At 50.9% G+C, this 21,777-nt stretch overlaps 7 protein-coding genes across 7 annotated transcripts; 4 read left to right on the top strand and 3 right to left on the bottom strand.

Annotated features, from left to right (window-relative positions):
* Positions 1-1,450: 1,450 nt before the first annotated feature.
* GIQ15_03932 (exo-beta-1,3-glucanase) lies at positions 1,451-4,258 on the top strand (the record flags this gene model as incomplete). Its single annotated transcript, XM_033551349.1, has 3 exons — positions 1,451-1,673; positions 1,726-3,820; positions 3,883-4,258. The coding sequence occupies 3 exons, from the start codon at positions 1,451-1,453 to the stop codon at positions 4,256-4,258; spliced, it is 2,694 nt and encodes an 897-aa protein (XP_033405079.1).
* Positions 4,259-4,733: 475 nt separating this feature from the next.
* Positions 4,734-6,605, bottom strand: GIQ15_03933 (pestheic acid cluster transcriptional regulator; the record flags this gene model as incomplete). The annotated part of the gene is made up of 3 exons (XM_033551350.1): positions 4,734-5,648; positions 5,698-5,963; positions 6,017-6,605. The coding sequence occupies 3 exons, from the start codon at positions 6,603-6,605 to the stop codon at positions 4,734-4,736; spliced, it is 1,770 nt and encodes a 589-aa protein (XP_033405080.1).
* A 1,069-nt stretch (positions 6,606-7,674) lies between these two features.
* GIQ15_03934 (uncharacterized protein) lies at positions 7,675-9,142 on the top strand (the record flags this gene model as incomplete). The annotated part of the gene is made up of 7 exons (XM_033551351.1): positions 7,675-7,872; positions 7,928-7,971; positions 8,037-8,130; positions 8,188-8,315; positions 8,374-8,577; positions 8,642-8,712; positions 8,769-9,142. 7 exons carry the CDS (start codon positions 7,675-7,677, stop codon positions 9,140-9,142), a joined length of 1,113 nt encoding a protein of 370 aa, XP_033405081.1.
* A 2,239-nt stretch (positions 9,143-11,381) lies between these two features.
* On the top strand, positions 11,382-12,234 carry GIQ15_03935 (uncharacterized protein; the record flags this gene model as incomplete). Its single annotated transcript, XM_033551352.1, has 2 exons — positions 11,382-11,673; positions 11,765-12,234. 2 exons carry the CDS (start codon positions 11,382-11,384, stop codon positions 12,232-12,234), a joined length of 762 nt encoding a protein of 253 aa, XP_033405082.1.
* Positions 12,235-12,949: 715 nt separating this feature from the next.
* On the bottom strand, positions 12,950-14,409 carry GIQ15_03936 (NADPH cytochrome P450; the record flags this gene model as incomplete). The annotated part of the gene is made up of 2 exons (XM_033551353.1): positions 12,950-14,250; positions 14,301-14,409. The coding sequence occupies 2 exons, from the start codon at positions 14,407-14,409 to the stop codon at positions 12,950-12,952; spliced, it is 1,410 nt and encodes a 469-aa protein (XP_033405083.1).
* Positions 14,410-17,325: 2,916 nt separating this feature from the next.
* On the bottom strand, positions 17,326-18,249 carry GIQ15_03937 (uncharacterized protein; the record flags this gene model as incomplete). Its single annotated transcript, XM_033551354.1, has 1 exon — positions 17,326-18,249. The coding sequence occupies one exon, from the start codon at positions 18,247-18,249 to the stop codon at positions 17,326-17,328; it is 924 nt and encodes a 307-aa protein (XP_033405084.1).
* A 1,055-nt stretch (positions 18,250-19,304) lies between these two features.
* On the top strand, positions 19,305-21,020 carry GIQ15_03938 (external NADH-ubiquinone oxidoreductase 2; the record flags this gene model as incomplete). Its single annotated transcript, XM_033551355.1, has 1 exon — positions 19,305-21,020. The coding sequence occupies one exon, from the start codon at positions 19,305-19,307 to the stop codon at positions 21,018-21,020; it is 1,716 nt and encodes a 571-aa protein (XP_033405085.1).
* Between the last annotated feature and the right edge of the window lie 757 nt (positions 21,021-21,777).

Consider the following 21,777-nt stretch of genomic DNA (forward strand, 5'->3'; position numbering starts at 1 on the left):
ACCAGACCAAGATCTTAACTGTGCCACTTCGACTGTACCCAGACTCCGTATACCCCGTAGACTCCATCGATGGCAGATGTGGCCGTCACAGGCTCGACTCAGCGAAGACCTGAATGCGATCTCACCCCAGATCGACTCCACGCACTAGCAGCGGCTTGCAGCGATCGGCGAGCTGCTGGAAGGGCTTGGTTGGTGGTCAGACGGGCGCGAGTTCTTGGGGCCTTTTGTCTAATCCATAGTCTGATCTGCTAGGTTGCTAGTCTGCCGGTTGGCGTTGATGTGAGTGATGCATTAGCGGCCGAGTACCAGTGATCAGACACGCTCATTCGGCCTGTACATTACTCCGTATTGAGCATATAGAGTATCAAGAGTATGGTGATATCTGATGTGTCGAGAGATGACCAGGTCATGCCCGTCCTCGTGGCCATGCGAACGGGAATGGCCGTTGCCACTGGCTAATTAGATGCTAACCCCATGCATGGCTATATGCCTATCACCATCATCAGATCAAGCGCTCCCACACGGCCAGGAAGACGGCAAAGGCCTGCTGGAGAGACCCGAGATGTTCTATATCAGTCGCCCTCCCGCCCGCCAAAAAAAAAATGAGGGCCCTCGACGAAACAGACATCCGTGCAACGAGAGCGTATCCTGCAGAGTGAAGGACCCTCGATATCTCCCCGGCGCCCCCTTGATCTCTCTAGACGCCCGCAACCCCCCCTGCTGAAACCCGGTCGTGTTTCTCTGGGGTCCTGGCCGAAGCCGACGACTGGACGGCCGCGGTCTATATACGGATCTCCAGAAACCCCTTGACGGGCTAACTGAGCTTAACTCGCTAGTCTGCGGCGGTTGGATGCTCCTTGGAGGGCGTTGTTAGCACTTGGTTGGTGGACTGAAGATCGCGAGGTACCTGGTACGTTTCTCCGGCGTCTTTAGCTACGCGCCCGCCGCCTGCAGCCACCCCCGGCCCTTGTACTGGTACTTTCGGCGTGCATGAATATACGAACTCTGGAGGAGAGCTAATGAAAGGAGGCTTGCTTCATATATTCGTGACAAGTCCCTCTTCTTCTTCTTCTCTCTCTCTCTGCCAGTTGTTTGTTCGTTTCTCTGCGAGAGGCATATTCCCTCCTGTCCTTCCTGTCATTCATTGACCTTTCATCATTGTCTTCTTCATTGACGCTCCCTCCCTGCTTGTTGCGCCTTGTTACTGTGAATACAGGATAATAACATTGTTGCGCAGATACATTCATTATCGCTAGCAGTGACCTACGTCTAGTCAATCGATGTTGACATGATATAGGTCTTGCTTTTCATTGTCGACATTCCTTCCGCATCTTTTTATATCAGTACATAAATAGTACTTGCTCCGTGCTGGCCACTGAGCTCTCTACAAGAACAGCAACAAAAACAACAAGAACAACAACTTCAAACATCCATATCTCAGAATACCATCATGGCTCGCGGTTTGGTTTCCAGCTTGCTGCTGGGCCAGATCCTGCTCACCCTGGTCAGCCTATTCTCCCCTGCTGCGGCTGTTCCAACTCCCCAGTCGCCAAACCCGTCGACCCAAGCATCCAGCTACTGGATCAGCTCTATCAAACGCCAGGGAGTCGCCGCCTTCAACGGTGGTGCCAACTACAAGGTGTTTCGAAATGTAAAGGACTTTGGCGCCAAAGGTATGTTGAACATCAGAGGATCATTGTAAAGGAAACGGCTGACGGGGTATAGGTGACGGGTCTTCTGATGACACTGCTGCCATCAACACGGCCATCTCCTCTGGAAGCCGCTGTGGGAAGGGCTGCGACTCTTCAACCACTACGCCGGCGCTGGTCTACTTCCCCCCGGGCACCTATGTCGTGTCTAAGCCCATCATCCAGTACTACTACACCCAGATCGTTGGTGACGCCGTCAACATGCCGGTGATCAAGGCCGCTCCCTCGTTCGAAGGTATCGCCGTCATCGACGCTGACCCTTATGAGAACGACGGCAGCAACTGGTACACCAACCAGAACAACTTCTTCCGCGGCATTCGCAACGTTGTCATCGACCTGACCGGCCTCGATAGGGGCAGAGGGGCCGGCATCCACTGGCAGGTCGCCCAAGCCTCCAGCTTGCAGAACATCCGCTTCGAGATGGTCAAGGGCGGCGGAGACGCAAACAAGCAGATCGGTATTTTCATGGACAACGGCTCCGGTGGATTCATGACCGATCTCGTCTTCAATGGTGGGAACTACGGTGCCTTCTTCGGCAACCAGCAGTTCACCACCCGCAACCTGACCTTCAACAACTGCAACACCGCCATCTTCATGAACTGGAACTGGGCCTGGACCTTCAAGTCCTTGACCGTCAACGACTGCGGTGTCGCCCTGGACATGTCGAACGGAGGATTCAACCAGACCGTCGGATCTGTCATGATCCTCGACAGCAAGATCAACAACACCCCCAAGGGCATCGTCACCTCGTTCAATGCCAACAGCGCCCCCGAGTCTGGCGGTACCCTGATCCTCGATAACGTCGACTTCAGCGGATCTACAGTTGCAGTTGCCAACGCCCAGGGCTCATCCCTCGTCGGCGGAAACACCGTTGTCAAGCACTGGGTTCAAGGAAACTCCTGGATCCCCGCATCCGGCGTGAAGGCCAGAAGACAGCCACCGCCGGTCGTCAAGGCGAAGCCAAATGCCGCACGCCGCGGTGAATGTCCGGCGCCAGCACCGCAGCCTCCTGCGCAGTCGACGACGCCGACTCCCCCATACCCGATCCCGAGCACGCCGCCCGCTACCATCCCAACCAAAGTCGCTACCAGCGAAGGATCAACTGTCCCAACCAGAGTCCCTACCAGTGAAGGCTCAAGCGTCCCAACCAGAGTCCCGACCGGAGGAATGCCATCTGGCACCTCTGCTTCGAACCCATCGACTCCAACTCCCTCAGGCACACCCACCGGCGGGCCTACCAGCTGCCCAAGCGCCCCCGTCACCAAGGCTCGCGTTCAAACCGCCCTCCCCCAGCCCAGCAAGCCAGCCATCCTTCTCGACGAATCTGGCAAGGTCTTTGAGCGCGCAAAGCCACAGTACGAGAACGTCCCCGCCAGCTCGTTCATCAGCGTCAAGAGCGCCGGTGCTAAGGGAGACGGCAAGACCGATGACACCAAGGCCATCCAGGCGGTCCTCGACAAGGCCACCGCTGACCAGATCGTGTACTTTGACCACGGCGCCTATCTCATCACCTCCACCATCAAAGTGCCCAAGAACATCAAGATCACCGGAGAAATCTGGCCAATGTTGATGGCTACCGGTCAGGCCTTCTCAGACATGAAGAACCCCATCCCCATGCTCCAGGTCGGCCAACCAGGCGACAAGGGCTCCGTCGAGATGTCCGAGCTGATCGTCACCACAAAGGGCCCAGCTCCAGGCGCTATCCTCGTCGAGTGGAACGTTGCTGAAGAAACTCAGGGGTCCGTTGGAATGTGGGATGTTCACTTCAGAGTTGGCGGTTTCGCTGGAACCGACCTCCAGAGCAACCACTGCGCCAAGACGCCTTCTTCCAAGACTACCCCTGACCCCAAGTGCTTCGGTGCCTTTATGCTCCTTCACATCACCAAGACGGCCTCTGCCTACCTCGAGAACACCTGGTTGTGGGTGTCCGACCACGAACTCGACCTGTCTGACCATGGCCAGATCAACATCTACAATGGACGAGGTGCCTTGATCGAGAGTTCCGGCGCTGTCTGGATGTACGGCACCGCTTCAGAGCACAACACTCTATACAACTACCAAATCCAGAACGCTCAGAACGTCTACATGGCATTGATCCAGACCGAGACTCCGTACGTCACACTCTTCTACTCTTAATATTATACATATTCAAAAAGGCTAACAATCTATATAGATACTATCAATCCAACCCTGACGCTCTCGTCCCCTTCGCTCCAGACTCCAAATACAACGACCCAACCTTCGGCGACTGCACGACAGCTGCCTGCAAGAAGGCATGGGGTCTCCGCATCCTCAACTCCACTGACGTCTACCTCTACGGAGGTGGCCTGTACAGCTTCTTCGAGAACTACAACCAAGACTGCCTCAAGACGGAGTCCTGCCAGCTGAACATGATCGAAGTCGAGTGCTCCGAGACCTACCTCTACGGTGTCAGCACCAAGGCTAGCACCAACATGATCACCTCCGGAGGCAAGGGACTGGTTCCCCAGAAGGAGAACAGGAGTAACTTCTGCTCTACCATCGCTCTCTTCCACCAGGGTAAACTTTAAAGCGTTTTCTTTGCCTACGATTTCATGGAAAGAAAGAAATAAAGAATAGATAAACAGAGCAATACACCTATGTGTTCGTGAAATATTTATTTTCTTTCAAAGACCTGATCGACTTTTTTTTCTTTATTAACGACCTTCGTTTCTGTTATTGTCTTAACATAGCTATATTCCCCTAGCAGTTGCTATGCTCCGTTGGGATATTTGTTCGCTTTGTTCATATCTGACACCCCGTCAAGATTACTTGTATGTGAGGTCAGGCCTCGAATCAATATCATATGTATATGAAACTACCTTGGTAGACACAATTGATCAACGAAAAGGCCTTTGCATAACACTTGTTCATTTATATCTTATGTTCAGATATATATCCCTACCATTACCCTCTAATTTGCCGTAATTAACATTCCTTGCCAGCGCCATGCATCCACCCCTCCCACACGATATAATCCACTAAATATTTAAATGTCAGCCAGATTCAAAACAACCCGATTTCCACCCCGCGCTCTTTGGCAATCATATCCGCAGTCCTCCCTCTCGCGTCTCTCCATAGATCTCTCAATATGTCGAGGGGAACCTGGATATGTGGCGTGCCGGGACCATCGGCACCCATATCCGGGAATAGTTCCTGCCAAAACGCCTCGATGCGTTGCTTATGTTGGGTCGTGAGCAAGGTATGCTGTGTTCCTGCAACAAAGGCCGGGTAGAGAAGGAGATTAAGGACTTCATACATCTCTTGTGGGGGAGGTTGAGGCGGTTGCTGCTGCTGTTGCTGTCTATCGGTCTGTTCTGGGTATTGTTGGTAGGGCAGTGGCTGTTGCTGGGGTTCGGTGGTGAGAATAGTGGTGAGATTGGAGATGATAGCTTCAACAAGGAACTGGGTGGGTGGGCAGCTATCGTTTTCACTTTCGGGCGGCTGATATGGGTTTGTCGGAGAGAATTCGGTCCTCTCAGCGTAGTTTAGCAGTTTATACTCCCGCGCGGAGATAATTCCCGCCAAACGAGTAGCATCCCATGCTAATCGAGTCAGTGCGCTAGGGGGGTGGGCGTTTCGGCTAGAGTTTTCGTTACTATCATTTTGACCACTGCTTTCATTCCATGTCCATGTCCAGAATTGCAGCTCGACTCCTGGCTGGCCGATCGTCGAGAAAAGGTCGATTAGGCTGAATGGTATGTTGCTGTTGGGCTCTATCCCGCTTTTACCGCGACAATAGTCGCGCCATATATGTAGAGGTTTCGTTGCTCGGCCTAGAACATGGGTAGGTAGATCAAAGAAGCCGATGCTATCTAGGATCTCAGAGCTGATTCGGCTGGGGACCGTGAGAGTGTTTCGATATTGGATTATCGAGTAGAGACCATTAAGATGGACGGTCCATTTCATGCAACGGTTCATCTTTTTGACGTTAGAACGTATACCAATTTGTTATAATGATAGTACATACCCCGGTGGAACATAGCAAGATCCCTGCAATGAGGGTGGCATCCTTCATTGCACACTTCGTATCACATACGTCTTCACGGAATAGCCTTAGACACTTTGCATAGTATTCTTCAAACTTGTCCTCATGCTCGGGATGTAAGGTCAGCTGGAATGTGAGGCAGTTGGCCACCAACGACCTGGACTCGGTGCAGAATGCAAGAATGTCTCCAAAGGGAGACTGTCCGGCCTCAGCTCCATGGGAAAGATATTGGGATCCCCATTCTTTAACTGATATAAACATGTTAGCATCGAATAGTAAGAATACAGGGCTGACGACATACATTCTTCAAAAATCTCCTCGTCAAAGGGATTTAGAGGTATGGCCGTCACCAATGTATTAGAAGTCGTAGCCACGGAGGGAGAGCTGTGTATAGACGAAGAGGAGGCCGGTTTCCTCGACTTCACCTCTGGCGAGAGAGAGCTGGAACTGGTGCTCGTCTTATTCTGAGCTGGAGGCACAGAGAAGTTCAAGACTCCCATAAACTGCGATAGAGACCCTACGTTCGCTGACGGACTGCTCTTGGGGCTCTTCTGTTTCGCGGCGCTGTTACTTCCCACCGCACCCAGCGTTATCTGCGCCGACGACGACGAGGAGGGCTCGTTCTTCCCGCTCACTACATCCTTGGGATGCACCGGGATAGCTGAGCCCATAAGGTATCCTCGCGAGGCCACTCCATTGCCCCATTTCAGGCGTGGCCCGTATCCGCTGCACTGTAGCGACTTGCGCTCGCATGGCGTGCAGAACGGTCGTTTCTCGTCGCATTTTTTCCGCCGGGCACGACAGGTCCAGCATCCATTGCGCGAACGAGTGGTGACCTTTCTTGTGCGCGGCTGGGTCTGAGGTTGGGCCTGGGGCTGGGGTTGAGACATGGCTGTTAGTTACCTATCTCGCCATGGATATATCTCCTTTTGCGGGACGTTCGCATTAACCTCGACCATACGGATAGACAGGCAGTTTTCACATGGATTTATCAACTATGGATGAAGATCAAGACTGATTTTGTGTGTACAACTCCTCCGACGTCCAAGGTGGAGGGACCGAGAACGAGACTTATAGGGGACGAACAGTCTTCAAAAGCAATATATCGCGATCTAAGGCCCGTCTGAGGGGTCAGGACACGGCCGGAGTTCATGCGAATCAATCAAAATCTACAATGAAGAGCGCTAGATATGCAAGTATGGCCTAAAACACGGTGCTCGGCCAGTCTACTCTGCGCCATCTTCACACGGATTCCGCTACCTATCTACCCAGAATCAGATAGTAACTCCGGCAGACACACCTTCGAGTGCTTCTATTTAAAACATACGGAGAAGATGCCCGCTTCGTCTTCGAACGCCGCGACCGTCGACGATGTTTCCGCGATCGGGAATCTGACTGGCTGCTTAAACCCAGGCTCTAAGTCTCTACCAGGGATATGAGAGGCAAACCACCCCCAATCAACACGGGCGTTTACGAAGTGGATCAAGGGCGAGAATTTTCTACCGCTGGCAGCTTCAGAGCCGAAGAGAAATCAACTCTAAAAATTGACACGATCCAGGGCTGGCTGGCTATCTACCACGCAGAGATAGTGGGATTGCTGCTTTGGCATGAGATATGATCCACTCCCGAGGGCCATATTATCTGAATCCGCATGTTCAGCTTGGTCGATATGGCTTGGTTATGACCGAAAATATGGCTCTCTCGGTCTCCTCGTCTTTTGACCGGTCGATATCTACGCGGGGTGGAGATTTTATGGGCCAGAAGGGCTGGTTGGACGAAGAACCACTTCTTCCCGTTGGCCTTTAGATCGAGATCGAAAGCTCCATACTCTACCACCATCATCCCGGGTGGAAAAGGGCCAGGCATGATGTCTTATTTATCGAGCGGTTCCCCATCTTTAACGAAGATCAGGACAGGTCACAATTGACCATCCTTCTCCTGCCTTTCCTCACCACCATCATGTCGGCGTCTCCAGAGGTATCCCAGACATGGCCCAAGCCAAACTACGTGAACCCGGAGTATCAGGGACCTCGGCTCGCCATCATCGGCATCACGCTGGTGGTGACTTCGATTATTGTCGTCGCACTTCGGATGTTTGTTCGCATTCACATAAAGAAAGCCGCTTCTTGGGATGACTGGTTCATGGTAGCTGCGCTGGTATGTCCCTCACCGCCCAGCTTCATCCTATCCGTGCTAACTTTTTGACACTTAGCCTTTCTTGATTGGCATCTCAACGGGGGCAATTATCAGCACGAGGTATGGATGGGGTAAGTTTTCGCTCATGTGTCTTGTGTGCAATGGCAATAATAACCAATAAACAGGCTACCACATATGGGACTTCAAGATGGAGGATACAAGGGGTTCAAGATTGGTAAGACCCATGCCCCTCTTCATTTGGCCAAAGTCCTGACAGTGGTATAGACTAGTTACTTGTGTCAATTTCTATACATACCCCTAATGACACTTATCAAGCTGTCGATCCTGTTTTCGTATCTGCGATTCTTCAGCGAGAGGAAATATATCAGGATAGTATGGGGGTTACTTTCATTAGTGTTATGTTGGTTCATAACATTTATAATCATGATACTTCTCGCCTGCATGTAAGTTTGATAATCCATTCCATAACGAAGGGACATCATGCTAACAGGTTACATAAAGCCCCCTTTCGAACTACTGGAGCAAACGGGGCTCTGTCACCGAGGAGGGATGCATGAGCGAGACGGGAAGGCTGCTCGGGGCTTCGTTCTCCAACGCCATACTAGATATCGCCATCCTTGTCGTTCCGTGCCCAACTTTTTGGCGACTAAACCTCCCTATCAGAGATAGGATGGTGCTCATCATCCTGATGTGCTTAGGTGTCGTGTATGACCCCTCTTTCTTTATCCTGGGCCTTATATTAAGTGGAGTAACTGCTAATGATGTACAGTTCTTGTCTCGCTGGCTGTGTTAAATCGTACTACATATACCGTACACTCAACGAGTCCGCCGATCTAACCTGTAAGCCATCCTACTCTGCGCTGTGCCATCGATAACATGATCTGATTTGTCTATAGGGGATGGGTACGATATCTGGGTGTGGACAGACATTGAAGTGAATTTTGCAGTGATTTGCACTTCTATCCCTATTCTCCGACCACTGATCCAGAGATACCTTCCCAATCTCGGGTTCAAGAGTTCCACGCTCAATTCAGTGTCTGAAACACGACTTAGCGGCAGGGTGGACTTTAACGGCTTGAACTCTGGAATCTACAAGCAGCAGACGATCAGACAGACGATCCAGCCTCGACAGAGCATCATAGATGATGGCAAGGATAGCTCTTCGGCGATCGTGTTGAGCCCAGCCAGTATCCCCATGACCCGGGCGTACTCTTCCTCTTCTCGGAGTTATAACTCCCGTCATGGTCCTTGGGATGATCCACGACCTTGACCAGCGCTGGCGTACACAGTATATAGAATGCATGATTCCGCCATCTTCGAATGGCGTTTGTTAACATTTATTCCTGCCGTATCTTCATGCCGAGATGGTATTAATATTTAAGCGAGCAGTCTTGTTGACCAAGACATCCTCGCCCTTACACCGCTCATATCACGACCACGCGCGGAAGAATCAAGAACCCTTTATATTACCTCGATACAACTGCTAGGCCCTCGCTAATGACCAAATACCAGCACTTAACATAGCCATCTGATAAACCCTCGCCATTCTCGGCAGCACAGGCTCTACCCGGCATCCCGTATGTCCTACTGATCCTTACTGCATATCTAGGTTACGTCCGGTGCTTACCGCTAGTCCTCGACATCATGTACAGAAAGCATTTTCCTCTTTCGTCGCGGCTTTCCATGTGTCTGGATAGGCTCGTATTCAACCCCTTACCCCTGCCGTTGCCACGCGATGCAGGCGAAAATATCTTTCACTAGTTTACTCTATTTATATTGAAAGAGGTTGGCGCATGACCTGGCAGTCTGCCTAACCTTCTACACAGGATCTTGAAGGCGTGAAGTTGAATTCCTCGACATTAAGCGAACGATATAAAAAAAAAAGAAGCGATATCAAGGTTGGAGTCTGCCTTCCAACCGGCGTGCTTCCAGCGAGAAGTGCGGCCTCCAGCTCAAGGCATATTAGTTAGAGGAAGCTTTATTTGGAGGCTATTAGTTAAATAGACGACTGGGCAAAGACGCTGCACCAATACAGATCTCAAGTCTATCCGCATTCCCTGTCGCCTCTCCACAGTCAGCCTTTAGCGCGAAGATTCTGCACTGTCACCAAGACGCCTGGGAGAAATGTCTTATCTCAGTCTCTGCATGGAACGATGCAACATGTCGCCATCTCGGTTACCGAGTATGCCCTCGATCTGAATCACCAACTTGGGGCTTGTCCGCTACGTCTCAGCGGCAAACCAGAGGCCAGCGAGGGTTCACTCCGCCCGAAGATGGAACCCGATTAGCCCCCGTCCAACGTCCAACGTCGAGCCATGGACCGGGCTGAAGGAAGTTCAGCTGGAGTCGACCTAACCTAGTGGATAGAGCTCTCCAGTCCATGTGGCAGGGCTAGATCTTGGGGCGCGATAGATCGTCGATGAGGACAAGGCGATATCCCTGGTCGCTTGCGATTCTTACCAGGACGCTGATAAGGCCATACCAGATGCTGCTAGGGCCATAGATGCTGCTAGGGCCATACGTCAGCGCGATGCAACAACTAACAGCTTCAATTTCCGCCCAGGTAATGACTGCGGGTTCCAGGAGATTTCCAAGCTGCGCCAGGATGATGTATTACGCATGCATAAAAAGTTGGCTCACAGCCCATCGATCAATAATCAGACGGGAATGCACCATTATTCTAACAACTAACAAGACGGTGCAACGTGCTGACCAGCTCTTTATAACATCTAGCCGGGGACTTTAGACTCAGGGGAACTCGGGAGTTGGCTCGTTAGCCCCCTAATTAGGAATCAAATTGACCAAAGAGATTGGAGACCTGCACGGCAACACTGAAGGGTCGTTGAACAGAGCCAGCTGATAGGATCTATAGGGCGCATGAACCGTCTAGAAAAGCCTTCTCCGACGGAGTCGAAAGCTTGATTCGCAGCCGTGACGCAAGCTATTCTCCTGTGGCTTCGATATAGCCTTCGGTTTAAGGGCGTCTGGTTGGGCCACAGCTGGCAGGCCGCGCAAGACACCGTTTGCCCAAAGAAAGAAAAAATAAACCAGGCAAACCTGGGACAAGGATCATGAAACATACAGATACAAGTGCCCTAATTAAGCTTGATGACAGAGCTCCATGGCCTATCCCGTCAGAGTCTGGGGGCGGCGTCCAGACGAAGCTAGCTGGCCGGCCGCGATGTCTTGTATGCGCGATTCAGCAACGCAATAAATACCGCGGCGCTACCCGTTGGAGACCCTACGATAAAGTGGCCTACGGAGTGTGTGTTAAGGTCTCATTTCAGGCTCTTGTGCAACCCATCTGTCGCATTCTGCTTTGTGACACTGGTCCGTCGCATCCCTCACATGTCCGCTTCTGTCGCCTCGGATTCACTTCTCCCTTCTCCCTAGTCTGCTCCGTATATCCTTTTCTTTACCCATTTATATAACACTCGAAGGGGTCCTCGAGCCGATACGAGGGTTCATTAGGCTTGCTTTTGGCTCTCGGCTGCAAAGGAGCCTCAAACATGCCGTCGCTTAAGGCAGTGGTGGCTTCAACCCTGCTTCTCTTTGTTATATCCTCCAACGGACTGCCGATACTCGCATCCCACGATGTCGGGCACAGCAGCGATTTGCAAACGGGCCATTATATCACAGAGGATGAAGCAGCTTCGGCGTGGAAGCGGGTATTATGCGAACTCATGCACCCCCACCAGGGAGTGCGCAAGCGAACAGCCCTCACCAGAGAAGAACTCGACGCCGATAGGATACAGAACGGAGGCCAGATGGTGGGTTATCTCCCCCTTGCGTCTTCTCTCGGTTCGTTTCAAACATATGGAAGGATAGCAGCTGACCATTCATCGTTGGTATCGTTTTGCCGTCATTTAGATACTGAAAACTGAACATCAAGCACAACATATCGATACCAAAGCCGAGCTGCGGGATGCGAATGCTGAACAGTCGACCTCATTATCACCCTCACAGACGTCTGGTTACTCTCCGGACGCACTGGGCGTCATCGCCAACGCCCTCAACGACGAGTATCTCCCAGACTACCTCAACGGGTACGCTAGGGATGGTTCTCGATGCATACTCCTGGCCCAAGAGTATAGCAGCCGGAGCAGGGCCTCCTTCCGGAGTACAGGCCCTATAGAATTCCTAACGCCAGGGATGATCATCACGGTCGTGGTGATCCTCCTCCTCGTCACCATTGCCTTCTTTGATTTTATGCAGTGGATTCACCTCTACCGTCGGAGGTCACAGTCACGACGAAGACGACCATCAAGGCCTTCTTCCTCCCCAGACGATAAGCTAAAGTACGAGCTCAGATACAGTGACGGCGGCGACGATGACAGCCGGAGGGAAATGATGATCCCCTGATCTGACGCTTATGCAGTGTCTTTCTAAGACTGATTTAAAGCCGTCTATTCCTTTCTTTTTATTTCTCTTATGTGTGTATACGGAGTACATGTACGTTAATAGCCTGCCCCTCGACGATATTTCTTTTCTTTTCAAAGCTGCAGAATGACTTTTTCGTTTATGGGTGGTGCAACAATATTCTCAGGAGCAACTGGGGGGAGACAGGCCATTTGTTTGATCCGTACATGTTTATTTAGTACGAGGGTCGATAACGGGATCAGGAGGAGTTATCCGGTCCCGTTTATAATATTGAATAAAGAACAGTGTCTTTATCGCATTTGATGCAACGCTCTTTGAATTCAAAGGGACAGTGGACTCGGACAGTGGACTCTAAACACTTGCTACGGCTTTGTATAAGTACGCCAGAGTAAATCACCTAGTGGAAAGAAGGTACAGATATATTAGATTATACTTAATAGTAGATATAGTAAATAAGAGAGCACTATCGGTTACACTTATACGTGCCCCAAGGTTCCTGGTCATAGTTACTTCATCATCGATGGAACTATAATAGGCACCGCATTGTCAGTCCGATGGCATGCGTGTGCATTCGCATCAATAGCCGATATTCAGATGGCTATATTACCACATCGGTAAGCATCTTCACAGCGGTGTCCCGTTGACCTTGCAAGCGGTATGAGATCCCATAAAAAAAAGCCATTAATTTCCCGGATGTTCACTCCGCTGTAACTGGATTCTTTCGAGGGCTAGTCAAGGCGTAGAAACCTACTGGCGAACGGAAAAAAGCTCCAATTTCTTTACTCGTGGTCTTCAGCTGATAGTTCGGATCTGCCATCTCCAGATTGAAGTTCCTCAAGATCTCGACTAGAGTAATCATCGTCAACTGCAGGGCGAATCTCTTGCCGAAGCAAGAACGTTTCCCGTTCCCAAACCACTTCTTGGCTCCAGGAGGCAGTTTCTCGAAGGCTTCACCCATCATCCGTTCTGGCCGGAACGCTTCTGGGTCTTCGTAAACGTCTGGGTCGCGGTTCACAGCAGCGAGCAATACTATAACTGTCTGGTCCTTGGGTATCTGATACTTGTCACCTGCAAGCATAACGACACCAGCATTATCTGATGGGATGGGCTCAACAAGAAAGCCCGGCGCGGTGGCAGAGAGACGTAGGGTCTCCATCAAAATTGCATCAAGGTACGGCAGCTTTGACAGATCTTGCGCCGTGATCTGAGAATTAGATCCTAGAACGGCGTCAATCTCGCGGCGAGCCTTCGCCATCTCCTCGGGATTCTTGAGCAGGTAGTATAGAACGAATGATATAAGACCAGCAGCGGTGTTTGACGTAATTGCGATGGTTATTATCTCATCGATGACCCTCTCTTCGTCAAGAGATTCTCCAGTCTCGGGATCTTTGGCGGTCAAGAGTGCCTGCAGCATATCTTGCTTGGGAGTTTTCTCTGCCCTCTTTGCAGCCATAAAGTCTGCGGCGATTTTGCGAAAGTCACGGATTTGTTTCTCGTACACGCCATTGTAGAAGAGCCAGGTAAGGAGCTTTGGTCTGCTAGACCGCTGGACCATTTCCCAAGAGATTTGATCCAGTAGCTCCACGACAGCCGGCCCTTTTCCACCAAGAAGATTGTGACGTTGGTTAAAAAAGTGATATATCGCCGATTGCACAGTCAACCGTTTCGTATCTTCCGTCACATGTACTCGCTCCGGTTGAGCCGTTCCTGAAGACCACTTTGCAACAAGCTCTGATGCCATCTCCTGCAGTTCTTTCACCCGCACGTCATCGCTTGATGGAGCAATAAGAGGTGTCATGATCCGATGTGCTATTCCCCAACTCGGCTCATGGTCGGAGGCAGTAAAGAGGGCGTCATGAACAGCCTCGCGCATAACGAGGAACGAAGCCGCCCCGGTGCATTTGCGAAAGCGTTTCTCATCGCATACCTCTGCAGCAAGCGACGTATTTCCAACAACGACAATCTGCTTGCCGAGAACCTGGATCTTGAAGATAGGACCTGCTAGGCCATTAGCGAAATCTGCAGCTTCGGGATGTTCGCATACACACCGTATTTATCGGAGAGCCTTTTAAATGAACCCCAGGTGTCATTCGAGTTGAGATCAAAAAGATTTCCCAGGAAGGGAAGCCCGGGGGGCTGTGGAATCGGGGTTGGCATGCTGACAGGAGGTAAGCTGAGTAACTACTCCCGTACTCCGTACGTTATCAGGGGTGGAAGCAGTCGGTCCGGTAGAGAATCCCCCAACTACTTATATTTATGTCCAACATTTTGGGGGCCGCGTCAGATGCTACTTCGAGTCATCTAGTTAGCAATCAGCCTGGCTGAAATTGCGAGCCTCAAAGAGTGGTTGACCACTGATAGATATTACCTCCCCCTCTCGCGGAAAGGGATGACTGATCCGCGTGCATAAACAGATAGAAAAAGAAAAGAAAAAGACAGGCCTCGAAGATCCCCGTGAACCGTTTGGCTGACTGTGGAGAAATTCCTGTCAGTTTATGCACGAGAACACTAAATAATCAATCAATCGGAAGCGTTGTATATCGAATCCGTCTTCTGTCAAGGCACCGTCCTCGCTTGAAGGCTGGCCCTGTTGAAGCCAACCCGTCTAGAAGGCTGGTCTTCCGTACAAACGACAGCCGGTTTTCAGGTCGCCGTATATTTATACTTGCAATTTCCAGGAAATTAGGAAATAGGTAGCGAAGGATGTTGGGGTCCCTGGTAAATCCTTCAAAATATTCCCACAGCCGAAGAAGACATCAGGTCGCCAAGATCCGCTCTCTAGCCCTTCGATAGCATCTCTGCCTCTTAAAGAGCTTGATCTTCCGGCATATCTAAACATCTCAGCTTCCCAAGAGCAAGGCGAGATGTATGGCCCATACGAGAAATCGCCTATTTCACGACAAGATCCTCAATCTTCATCGAAATCGTAGTTCTTCCACGCTGAAGGGGTACGTGTACTTCGTGTCTAGAAGGAGATGATCATAAAGCGCGTCGTCTGTCTTCTTCGTTAATAGCGCGCGACGATATGGATAGCCCTCCTGGCCGTTTTAATGTCCAATACTTACTTTCAAGGCTATATTTCATCGCAGCACTCCTTTTAGCAACCATACTTGTCCCAGATAGCTTTGAATGACGGTCTTGCAGAAGTTGTGTTGCAGTCGCTCGTTGTCAATATCGTATGTAAAGACCTTAGACACGATATTCAACATACGCTTCGTCTCGACTTGATCAGCCTCAGGATGGCATCGTGCAATCCTTGCTGCAAGCTCATGCTTGGGATCTGGCATTCCACATTGATCGTACTAGTAATCAAGGGCTTCTGGGTGATTTTAAGTACGTTTCCACTCCCAGGGCACAGGCAAAGCTTGCATGTCTACCATGAAGGCAATCCGGTGAACATAATTCCATACGTGGATAGATCAGTTGAGGAGCAAATGGATCGCTGGCCTCAAGCTCCATCACCGCGCCAAAGTCACCAAGAACTTCTCTGTACGCAGTGACTCAGGGGCCTGAATAGGCTGGACGAGTTCGCCATTCTTCCAGAGATTGGCAAATGGTATGTTTGCTTTCGTGATTAGTGGCCGGCCGAGTATCTTGTATTTGGCACATCTGCTAGAAGCATGCAAAGAAGCCAACCACCACATTCAGTTCCTAGCATCTATGTCTCAAGTTTCGATTAGGATGTGTATCAATTTGAAAAACAAAGAGAATAAGAGGTAGGTTAACGACTCACTGCGGTGTACAATTCCAGCTTTATGTAGGTTTTCCAACGCCTGAAGCAACTGCTTTACCGCAGACATGAGAGCCGCCATAGGCAGCATGTTCAGTCTCAGCACTGTGATCAATACATGGACCCATCAAGGGATGCACAGAACCCGGTGCCGACCCTCGTCTTTATTTCTCGGGAGCAGAAAGGTTGCCAAACATGTCACTAAATGTGAGGTATCCTGTACAACCTGGAGATTTTGTCCTGGATACAGAGCTCATTCACTGAAAACTCTGTCCTCAAGGACGTATCTTTGAGAGCGACATCTCTCTCATCTTGAAGATCTTAAGCCATCCAAACGGTAGAAAAGCCTCTAGACTCAATTTTATGCTCGACTAGGTATCTGTTATTAAGCACCTTTCCAAGGCAAATGGGATATAAGGTTCGTGGATACTCCTGTATATCGTATCCATGCCAGGTCTGATTCCTTAACTTCAGTACTCACGATGTCGCCAAAGCCTCCTGTAACATCGTACCTGGTCTGTGGTACAGTTTCTGGTACCTGGGGACATTTTAAAAGAAAAAATCCGGGCATGCGTCGAAACTATAGCAAATAACTAATTATGTGTGTGACTGTGGTAACGATAAAACAATAGTGCTACTTGACCCCTGAGAGGTCATAAATGGCGGCCACCACCTTCAGTACAACCTTCAGCACTTTGATGACAGCTCATTTACTCTGTAACTCAGCATGGGTGTTCCTTTTGGAATGGCCATTAGTATACGGAGTACTTGTAAGTAGCAGCCATGAGTACTAAGGGTTACTGGATATCTCTTCAAGGTTGGGAGAAACTTCAGGCGTTTGTGGCTAAAGCGCCAGATGATAGTAACGTTAGTTAGTCGGCCGGGAAGGTTAAAGCACATTAGATCGGCTCTGTCGCTGTGCCTGTGATAATATATGCATCTATACGGTATGGGTATAAAAGATGCCATGCAAGCTTGCATGGTCAGGGTCAGGGACAAGGATTATTAAGGCCTGTTGGCGATAACGAGGGGCCCACGATGAGTAGATCAGTGCATATGCACAGAGTACGGGGTAGGGGACGGCGATGATCTCAAGATCGGGCCATTTAGCTACCCAGTTTCATCTCTCGCTATTCCTATACGAGGATCGACAGCAGTCGAGCACACGGGGAATGTCCTACGTCGTAGAGAGTTTCATGGGTAGAGTCGTACAGAGTAGAAAATATTCAATTGAAGGGATGTAAGTACACAAAGGGGGAATCCAGGAGAAGCAAGTTGCTAATAAAAACAAAAGAAAGTCATGAGGTCAGCTAGAGCAGAAACAATGGGATGGTAATCGCTGGTCAACAGTGATAGATGGTGATATAGTCCTTCTCTTCTTCCTCAGCGTCTCGAATCTCCACATGGCGTACACGAGGCGCCCTTGGAGTCTCCATTTCCACATTCAGGAAGACTGCGTCGGGCACACTGTCACTGTCGCTCTCACTGTCGCTCACACCATCGTCGAGGATCATCTCTGGTTCCGTCTCTGGTTCCGTTGCAGCGGGCAATTCCTGGATGGCTTCGGCAAAAGATACCTTGCGCGTTCTTTTAATCTGCTTTTCTGCTCCCTTGGGTTGGGCGTTCTCGCAGGCAGTCTTTGGCTCTGCAACTGCGATAGGGGCGTTCATAGCTGACATCATAGTGTCATACTCGACGGTAGTCGCCGGCTTCTGCACATGTGGAACCTGGACGACGAATTCATGGCGGACGCTGGATGGTTTGGCGGCTTTGATCTTTGGAGAAGCGGCCACCGGAGTAGAGGTCGGCGTAGACTGGGCCGACTTTACGGGCTTACTGTATTTCTTTGCGCAGTTGAAGGTTTCGTTCAGGTCGAAGCCGAGCTGGGAGCTGAGGTTTTGGATGACGGAGCTCAAGTCGGTAGGCCCATCGTGTCTTGTTGGGCTGCAGCTCTGGCCTGAGCTGGTGGCCATGGAGCTGAAGCTGGAGCCGGAGACACTTCTTCCTCGACCGACGCTGTCACGGCGAGTCAGGAACTCGCTTCGATAGCCCCTGGAGACATCACTGGGCTCTCTCTTTAGCGAACGGGGACGAGCAGATGCTGGTTTCTGCTTGGGGAAGAAGTCAAGCTGAGATCCCCAGGTGAGTTCTCCTGCCTTTGCGGTATCATTGGAGAGAAATGAAGATTCGTGGGTCCAGTCGGCGCCCATCTGCTCCAGGTAGTCCCAGACCTGGGGGGAGGCATGATGCTGGAAGTATGAAGCCATGGTATATTCAGTGTTCAACCGTAGTCAATGGATATCAATTGGTGGGGTATAGTCAAGTAGGTAGGTATGGAGTATTTAGTCGAGTAGGTATAATTGAAATGAGGATGGGATGCTGGCTTGTATATATAAATGCGTCTTGGGCAACTATGCAGGCGCAGTTTCACCCTTTATAGCAACACGCCAGAAGTTTCACGCAAAAGCATATCTACACTGACGCTTCCAAATACCACGTCAGGCATATTTCACAGCGGCAAGACCACGTCTTACCCCCCTCCGTACTCGGAGCAATCCACCTGATCGACAACTGCTGCATCCATGGATTGGGTGGGATGTGGTTGGGGATGGCCAGGAACAGGGCTGGGCTGGGGAAATTGCGTATAGAGGGCCCTGATGCGGGCCAGCGGCGTACAAAAAACTCGTCACCTGGAAGAAGAAAAAGAAAGGCCAGGGGACGAATCATGGGCGGACAAATGCGTACGGAGCACAGCGTTTGGTACCAGGCCAGGATGAGGAAACAGAGCCGGGCGGTAAACGGGCGCTATCTTGCATCAGGCAACACAATTCTTCTCTTGACGCCGCGTTGCAAAGGCATCGCGGCGCCGGTGGCTCGGCGCCAATACGGGCGTACAGGCAGTCTGATTCCAGTTCTTCTTGCATGTGAACACAGTCGCCTTCCCTCGGGCTGGTGGAATCCAATCATGATGACGATATGACGATGCTACGATGCGACGATGGTCGGCGGTGATGTCAGAGAGGAGCCCCTTTTATGAACCTGGTATCTGCACACGCTGGACAGGACGGGGGGCTGGAGGGCGTGCATGACGACTGCATATGTCACTTACAGTCAGATCGCTGGGGGGAATCTAATTGCTGACAGGTTCTTTTTCTTCATGCTTGCCTCGATGGCGGATGGTTTCATGGTTGTTTGAGCCATCCATGGTTTGAGCGCCGGGTGGCCCGGGAACAGCCAGCATCATGTTCAATCAGTCACATATTTTGGTCGACCGCCATTCATCTACCCCCTTGCACTCTACCTATTCGAAAGAGGCTATCAGATGGGACTTGTTCGCCTTAATCTCCGACATACCTCCCGTCCGCCGAACCTGGTCGGTCACGTTTGGCATGTTCGGCGCATTGCAACGTCGCCAGGGCCTTCGGCGGGAGGCGGCTCTCCAGCACGGCCAACAACAGGCTCAGGCTTGATGGCCGACGGGGAGACAGGCCCTGAGCGAGTTGTAATCCTGGGCTCGGGATGGGGTGGATACACTTTATCCCGCAAATTGTCGGCCACTAAATTCTCGCGCACAGTGATATCGCCGCGGTCGTACTTCGTCTTTACGCCTCTCCTTACCGACGCCGCCATCGGGTCGCTTGATTTCTCTGAAATTGTCAAGCCGGTCCGAGATCGTCATAGTAATGTCCACTTCGTCCAAGCGGCCGCGCGAGCCGTCGATTTAGCCAGAAAGACCATCACATGCGAAGCCAGCGTGGTTCGCAGCGGCGTAACGGAGACAGCAAGGGTCGAACAGCGCCAGCATATTAAGCATGGGCTCAGTCCTGGGCTCGGGCCCCCAGAGCGGGGAGCCGAGAGACAGCGACAGTGGGAGTCCGGGGAAATTTTCGAAGTGCCTTATGATAAGCTCGTTGTCGCTGTCGGATGCGTGAGCAGGACATTCAACACTCCTGGAGTGAGGGAGAATGCCCTCTTCCTCAAGGACATCGGGGACGCACGACGGGTGAAGAGACGGATAAGAGAATGTTTCGAGCTGGCAGTCCTGCCCAACACACGGCCTGCAATGCAGAAGCATCTCTTGCATTTTGCGATTGTAGGTGCTGGGCCGACAGGGATCGAGCTAGCTGCTTCACTGTGCGATTTCATCCATGAAGACTTGGTAAAGGTTTATCCAAAGCTGAAAGACTTAATTCGCATCACCCTCTTTGATGTTGCGCCCACGGTATTAAGTACCTTTGATGAGTCCCTGTCCAGCTATGCCATGGGCACCATGAAGAGAGAGGGGGTCGAAGTGAAGACGAATCACCACATAGAGAGTCTTCGCTGGGGGGAACCCAACACCCCCGGTCCGCACGAGATGGACCCAAAGGGCTGTCTTACCATCAAGACCAAAGAGGATGGGGAAGAAGGCATAGCAATGTGTGTCTGGGCTACAGGTAACGAGATGAACGAGTTCGTCAACGATGCCCTAGGTCAAGTCGATGAATTCCCGGCCTCGTCTGCCCTGGAAAGGCTCGATCATATCCCAGGATCCCAATCGGCATCAACATGGAGTGTAAAAAAGGCCGAAAAGACCGGTGCTCTGTTAGTCGACGACCATCTACGAGTCCAACTCCAATCCCAGGACGGACGAACAGTTACCCTCAAGGATGTCTTCGCCATCGGCGACAACTGCATGCTGGAAACCAACTCACCACCCGCAACAGCCCAGTCCACGAACCAGGAAGCCATCTGGCTCGGCCAATGCCTCAACGCAGCCACCACCGACGCCGACCTGTCGCGAGCTCCCGGCTTCGCGTTCAAAAATCTAGGCATGATCGCATACCTAGGTGGCTCGCGAGCGCTGATGCAGTTTCCTCAAACGGGCCAAGGCAAAGGTAAGGCGTCTCTTCTGCCCAGAGGGCTTACAGGGTATGCTGCATGGCTGGTGTGGAAGGGCGCATACCTGTCGATGAGCATCAGTTGGCGTAACCGACTGCGTATTTTGTATTCTTGGATCTCCAACTGGATTTTTGGCAGGGACATTTCGAGGTATTAGATGTTGGTCTTGAGGTGATGACGGTAAAAGCATTTTACTCTGTATATTAGCTAGGTATTTGCATTAATATTTGGGGCACTGCCAACTGGACTTGACGCGTATTTCACTTAAACTGGAATATTGATGCCCAGCGTCTAGGTGACATATATTGGATGTATAAGTATCTCATGGCAGGGCTGATATATGTATTTAATGTATACTTGGAAGTATACAAGTTGGTATAAGTATTTGATGTATAGCTACGGAGTATACGAGTTGATATAAGGATGGAGTCTCGTCCCGATTAGGAAACGCACGGGCATACTGCTTATTTTCAACTTCAACTTCAACTTTTGCAGACAAACATCTATCCATGGCCTTCTTTGTCCTGCATCTCTAGTCCTGTATCTCTATTTCTAAATATCATTCGTTACTATGCCCTAGCGAAGAACACGTATGCTATGACCGGCAAATAATCAACAGTATCCGCCAACTAGCCACCCAATTTTCCAACACTTCCACAGCATCTACACCTTAGGCTGCATAAAGGTCAGACAAGATTCGAGATGAGGCCAACAGCGGGGAATGCTGCAAGATGGACGCCTTGTACGACTGCCGAGTATATTCCGCGCCTTTTGCTATGTCCAGTTCACGGCTTCAGATGTCGGAACCTCTGCTAAATTGTCTGTAGTCAATTTAATTCTTGCCTGCGAATCACGTAGTTAGATCGACGCTAACCCAGCGGCCACGCGAGTCGAATGGAGATCAAGAGATCATA

The sequence above is a fragment of the Arthroderma uncinatum genome, assembly GCF_011692745.1.
Source record: "Arthroderma uncinatum strain CBS 119779 chromosome Unknown scaffold3, whole genome shotgun sequence".
NCBI classification, from domain to species: domain Eukaryota; kingdom Fungi; phylum Ascomycota; class Eurotiomycetes; order Onygenales; family Arthrodermataceae; genus Arthroderma; species Arthroderma uncinatum.